This window comes from Rutidosis leptorrhynchoides, chromosome 2, assembly GCF_046630445.1.
Source record: "Rutidosis leptorrhynchoides isolate AG116_Rl617_1_P2 chromosome 2, CSIRO_AGI_Rlap_v1, whole genome shotgun sequence".
NCBI classification, from domain to species: Eukaryota; Viridiplantae; Streptophyta; class Magnoliopsida; order Asterales; family Asteraceae; genus Rutidosis; species Rutidosis leptorrhynchoides.
Genome location: NC_092334.1, coordinates 254,860,924 through 254,867,259, shown reverse-complemented (window position 1 = coordinate 254,867,259; position 6,336 = coordinate 254,860,924). Strand labels below are relative to the sequence as shown.

Sequence of the window (6,336 nt, the reverse complement as noted above, 5' to 3'; positions counted from 1 at the left end):
ACAACCCTTACTATATCCTAGAATAAAGACAAGTTATTTTTTCATCCGGAGTGAAATACTCTAAATAGAGTTCCCTCTCAATGTTCTACTCGTATGTATGAATGAAATTAATGAAGAGATTACTTTCAAATGTACCTCTAGCTAATAAGTTATAAAAAAAAGTGTGAGACGCTATGAGAATGATAAAATTAAATTTTCAAGGATTTTAAACCTACTTGAACCTCAATTTAAGTTCTAAGCGAAAGTCAATTAGACTCAAGGTTCTAAGCGAAAGTCAATTATCTACTATATTTTGTTAGACAGAGATCAGCTACAAGAAGAATAACACACTCAGATGCCTCGTCCCTATGCCAGGTCTCTATGTAGTGCTTCAACAAGATCGTAAAAGTTACACCAACTAAAATATCACAACATATCACATGAATATTAAAGTACCATCTAATCTAATCTAATCTAATCTAACTTTATTTGACAAACTATGTTTCTTCGAGACCCTGTAGGTATCAAGTATGTAATTCAAACTCATGATAGAGCAGCAGACGTTTTTGATCGAGGACCTTCTAATGTAACAGGCTGTGGGCTAAGCCTTTGCCTCAGCATCCTCTTCTTCGCTAATTCCTTTAAACAAGGCGTGAAAAACTCATGCCTCAGAGCTTCTTCAGCACTAATCCGCAATCGTGGATTCACTGTCAAGCACTTATCTACAAGATCGATAAGTGATGTTGGTACAAAATCTGGCCTTCTTGTATTTTGTTTACACCATTCTTCTAGTTTTATGGACGTCAAGGATTGTATGTCCAACAGTTCCTGTAACATTAATACGTGTTACTTTATGTTACATAACAGCTGGGAACAGTGGCTATTTGATCATTTTAAAACAGGTTTAAATTAAGACAGGTCTACTTTTAGTAAAGATCATAAAGGGTCAATTTTGAGCAAGAAACTTTAAGTTTTCTGAAAACAATGTGTAAATTTTTTAACATTTTCAAGTCTTTATATAATTTAAGTTAGGATTAGGAGGCTCTACACTTAGCAACCTGCTTGACCTATTTCCCTTCAAAGTTCCAGCTAAGTTTTCTCCCCTAATCTTCTTAAAAGAAAGCACAACTCCAAATAGACAGAATATTAAGAATTTGGGTCAAAATTGCCACCTCACAAAGGTGTTACATTTCTGGTTTGATTCCTGGGTCTTAAAAAGGATACCCAGATACAGGATTAATCAATGCTACTTTGATCATACCTGTGGAAACGATGACTCCCGATCATGCAACTTTGCCACTTCCCATAAATCCTCACTGCCCCTTAGCTTCGCAATCTCCTTTATGTTCCTGTTGGTACATTACCGATATTAATCAACCGTATTGAGAAATAACTTGTAGAATGAATTTAAAAAGTATAAGGGAATAAAGAATTAGGAGACTAACTGTTCAGGGTCACCAACGAAAGGAGTTTTTCCAATGATGAGGTAGAGTAAGGTGACCCCAGCAGACCATACGTCAACCTTGGGGCCTTGATATGTAGATTTCAACAATACCTGAAACACATATGTACAACATCAATAATCTAGGTATTACTAAAAGGATGCATGAAGAATACAGTTCTAAGTAAGGAAGAATTTAACATACGCCCCCAGAATGTTACAAAGTATAATATAATGGACCCTTGAATATTAGATCTCCATAGCAATCTTAATGATGGATCTATTTTTCTAAGAGCTATTGGTGAAATAAAAAGCACCAACTACAATGGATAACAACTTAAGAGGTGGCAAAATAAGAATCACTTAGTTGGATAACAGGTCACTATTGTACAGAGACAAATCGGGCCAGGATGGGTTGAATTAGAACACTTTTTTTCGTATAAAATTTCAATATAAGTACATTCTTTTCCAATAATAATAATAATAATAATAATAATAATAATAATAATAATAATAATAATAATAACAATAATAATAATAATAATCTGATAAGTAGTTTTTGATAGAAGTTTAAATATTAGCGATACACTTCCAGAATTTTGACTCATCCATTTCCTATTAAAGTACTTGGTATTTGGTAATATATTTGCTTTACATGTTGAAAATTATATACAGTCAAAATTGTCCCGTTCATAAGTAAAATGGATCAAATTTGCGTAAATCTCCATACTGTGTAAGAAAAAACTCATTTAATAGCTAAAGACATCTAAACATACAATACGAGTCAAAGGATATCGTTTTAATTTATTAGTAATTCATAAGTTGTAAAGAAAACACATCGTTCATACTGACACATTCACCTCTCTTATGCTTAAAGTAAAGAAATACAGTAGTATAGTTACCATAAAGCTTATCTTCTAACAATAGATATGGAAAATAAAATGTACGAATATCAAATAATTGCATAATAAGAACCCACCTCTGGAGCTCTGAAACCCTTTGTACCAACACATGATCCTTCTTTCCTTTGTTTCCCTTCCCCTTTTATAACAGAAAATCACAGTCAGTCTGATTAGAAGATAATTAAAGTCAATAAATTAAGGCAGTTTAAAATAACACACCCTTGTTCTTAAATAAGCCAAAGCCAGAACCAGCAACTGTAACTCCAGTACATTGCAGAGGCATTGGTGTGAGGTAAATGAAGTTATTATTATTATGATCTAATTTAGCTGGAGGAGCAGCAACCCTTTTTCTCTTTATAGCTGGGGTACGTGTTGCTTCATTATCATGATTCTGCTGCATTGCTTGATGTACCAAGTTAAGCAGTTCTTTTCTGCCTGTAGACGGAATTGGCTGTCTAAACCGTTCTGCTGATGGATGTCTATTACTTGTTGCGTCCTTGGTAGATGTTATTCCAGAACCATCAGCACCTTGCTCCTTTACTTGGTCTGTTTTCTTTTTTAAGTTCTTTGGCAACAAATGTGATTTAGTATTTGTCCCTGCCTCTAAACCTTTTGAACTTGCATATTTACGAGTCTTTGAAGGATGAAAGGATTCTCGCTGGGATGAAGAAACAAACCCAAAAGTCCCATCATTTTGAGATAACGATATTTCTGTGAAAAGAAAGAGATCAACAAATCAATTTTTTCGTATATAAAATGATGCCATATTTACACCAGTGGATCAACACCTTTATTAGACACTAAAAGAAACTTACCAGTGGATCGAATCTTTTGATGCAAATCCTGCGTAGAAGATATTTACAATTGATAAATAACAAAGAAAGCTCAAAATGTCATTTAAGAAGTCAAAACTTCACCATTCATTATACAGTGTTGCAAAACTCGGATTACTCGGCCGAGTAATCGGAGAGTAATCGGCTGAAGGGGAAAAACGAAAACTCGGGACAAGAATCGGTAAAAACTCGGTCAACCAAAGTCAACCCTTCTATAAAAGTGATATACGTTCAATAATTAGGGTTTCTTCCACATCGACACTTTTCTTCTCTTCCGCCTACGTTTCTTCCTCTTATTCTCTCTGACGCTGCTATTTCTTGGGTTTCTTCGAAACTTTATGAAGCGTGTGTTTTAAAATCTGAGTTATTTGATTTTGTATGTGTTTTCTGTTACTAAATAAATATTCTTTGCATCTTCTCAGCCTCTGTTTTAACTTACCCGGTCAAAAAAAGTAGATGAAGTTGCACTGAAGAGATGAAGTAAAAAACGTAGAGAGGAGCAGATGAAAAAGATAATAGCGGCTGAGTTTGTTTCTTTAGGGTTTTATTCCTTTTTTAAATGCTATTCAATTTACATAATACCCCCTCAAAGTTTAGTTGTCATATATTTAACTCCTTAAGTTTAATTTTTTCCTTTCAACCTCATTACTAAATGGATACAATTCAACCCCTCCAGTTAAAACTAATATTTATATCTAATTAAACTTCATATCTTTAACATATATATTTATTTGTAGCTAATATATTATAAAGTCAACAAAAGTCAACATCCGATTTCTCCCCCGAGTTCTCCCCGAGTCGCCGAGAACTCCTCAAAAACCTCTTGCCGAGTTCTCCCCGAGTCGCGAGTTTTACAACCTTGATTATACTCAAAGAATTTTGATTAAGAAGATGATGTGAATTGTAAAGGTGGCAAGATGGTTGGGTAGTGGATTGAAACTGGATAAGGTATGAACGAGTTGTATATTATATCGGTATAACAGATCCACAAACAATTTTCCATCAATTACTAAATGAGTAATGCATTAGATATAATTATCACAAAGTATACAATTTATATGATTATTACAAAGTATACGATTTATACGATAAACCATTGATTCTTATTTGACAATTAAAAAGACAAGAATACACTTGAGTAACTTTTATCCCGTTCAGATTTAGCCAAGTTTAAAAAGTTTTCTCCATTTCTCCCATAAAATGTATAAATTAAACCAAATGAGCGAATTAAACGATTTTATACAACTGAGTTGATATTGCCACCTCTAGTAAGATCGAACGGAAGGGCATTACTTACAGTCGCAAGGTTGAAATCTATGAGATATCCCTTAGAGGTTTTAGAAGAGAAAAGGAAATTTCCAGGCTTAACATCTCTGTGAACTACTCCCTGAAAGCACAGGTTTAAAATTATTAATTATAATTTATAATTTATATATATGAACAAACACCCGTGTATATTAAAGTGATTTATCTACTTTTGGTGTTTACCTGTTTATGAAGGCTGGCAAGTGCTTTGAATAAACAATATCCGTACCACCGTAGTTGATATTCATCTATATCTCTCTTCAAAACCTAAAGCAAAACCATAAATGAAGCAGATTGGTAAGACAATGACCAAAAACTACTTGGTTATATTGGAAAAATGAATAAGAAGTCACCTCTGGCCTGTCATGTGCGACATGTTCAAGAACAAGACAATGTGAATTGCCACTTTTGAACGAGCCTTCGTATTTAATCACAAAGTTCTTACCCCTGAAGTATGATTAACAATATGTATTAGCATCATCATACAAGATAGTTTGATTAACATCTTTATAGCATCCTTACCCAAATCTCTCCAGCATTTTCAATTCATTATATACATGGTGTCTGTTAGCATTTGCATGAGGATCTGCACAACCATAATGCCAATACCAAATATTTATCAGGATGTTATCATTAGTAAATGTTAGTAACACTGATGACAGCTAACCTAGTAAATTTTGGTTATTTTTAAAAATACGTTTAAAGCAAAAAATGTTGGCCTTAAACTACATGTTGTGCCTCAGTAAAGCCTGGTTTCTATAAATGTGATGAGCTTTATCATAAATAGTCCTTATTTACGTGAAACAGTTGAAACAAAAATGCTTAGCATTACAAAATAATCAGCTTCTTACATTTAACAGCAAATGTTGTTCCATCTGTTTTCCTCCGCACTTTGTACACTGTGCCATAACCACCTATGTACCCAGTGAGTCAAAAACAATCAGTTAATATAAATATTACATAGAATAGAGACTTTTCAGCTTGTAGTGTAAATTCAGAAATTAATATTTGATTTCATTACCTGAACCTTCTGCTTCCTCTGTAATATAAGAATCAAATTCAGGCACTACTCTTTGCTCTGAAGGACCCTGTAAATGAAGCATTTAAATACATCAATTGTAATTACACTTAAATTATAAGTTATATGTTGTGTTAGCAAGGCTAGAACAGTAAATATCTGACTGCATAATTGCAACTCACTTTGACAGAAACAACGGGAGTCTTTTCCATATTTTCTTTTGTGTTATCCAGTCTTTCGGTAGTTTCCATCTTCTGCTCAGAAGTTGGCTTTAATCGCTGCTTCATAAGAGCTGACCTCCTGTCTTTCCTACAATATTTCTGATCAAACTGAGAGCCAACATCATGTCCCTTGTTTGTTGTTATAGAGAATTTTTGTACTGTAGAATTTGCATCCTTGGGAACAGCTTCCAAGTTCGCTGTAAATTCTGAAAACATGTTCTTTTGTAAATCGTCCATTTGAGTGTCATTTATGCACAAGTTCTCAGGTTCTGTTGAAAAAAGTACATTCTGTTTATCAATTTGCTGAATGGGTGCCTCCATTTCAGTGCCAGAATAAGGAGTCATGTCGTTGCAGTTTAAATTGTTCATGTTCTCGATATCAAATCCATGTATCAAAACCTCGTTAACTGTATTATCTGACGAATTTTCAACATCGTCTTTCTGGCCAACTGAATCTAAGTTGCACTTGTTTTCACTACCCTCCACATGTCCCTGTCTTTTTAATAACTTGTTATTGGCCCCAGAAGAACGATTGATAATCATAGCTTTCACCAGAGAAATTCTCTTATGGTTTTCATCTGCTTGGCAATATGATATACTAGGCTTTTCACTCATCAAACAACTGTCATCCTTTATA

At 33.9% G+C, this 6,336-nt stretch overlaps 1 protein-coding gene across 1 annotated transcript; it reads right to left on the bottom strand.

The window, feature by feature from the left end:
* Positions 1-312: 312 nt before the first annotated feature.
* Positions 313-5,528, bottom strand: LOC139891748 (uncharacterized). Its single transcript, XM_071874732.1, has 11 exons — positions 5,482-5,528; positions 5,312-5,374; positions 4,983-5,046; positions 4,814-4,907; positions 4,644-4,727; positions 4,449-4,542; positions 2,542-3,033; positions 2,400-2,461; positions 1,425-1,534; positions 1,241-1,328; positions 313-807 (listed from the first exon to the last, which is right to left on the bottom strand). Exons 3-11 carry the CDS (start codon positions 4,997-4,999, stop codon positions 523-525), a joined length of 1,326 nt encoding a protein of 441 aa, XP_071730833.1. The 5' UTR covers positions 5,000-5,046; positions 5,312-5,374; positions 5,482-5,528; the 3' UTR covers positions 313-522.
* Positions 5,529-6,336: the final 808 nt, after the last annotated feature.

Coding starts and splice junctions, on each gene's coding strand:
- LOC139891748 (XM_071874732.1), bottom strand. Junction 4,543..4,643: donor TTGCCAGCCTTCATAAACAG/GTAAACACCAAA, acceptor CTGTGCTTTCAG/GGAGTAGTTCACAGAGATGT. Junction 3,034..4,448: donor TTTCAACCTTGCGACTGTAA/GTAATGCCCTTC, acceptor TTCTTTTCACAG/AAATATCGTTATCTCAAAAT.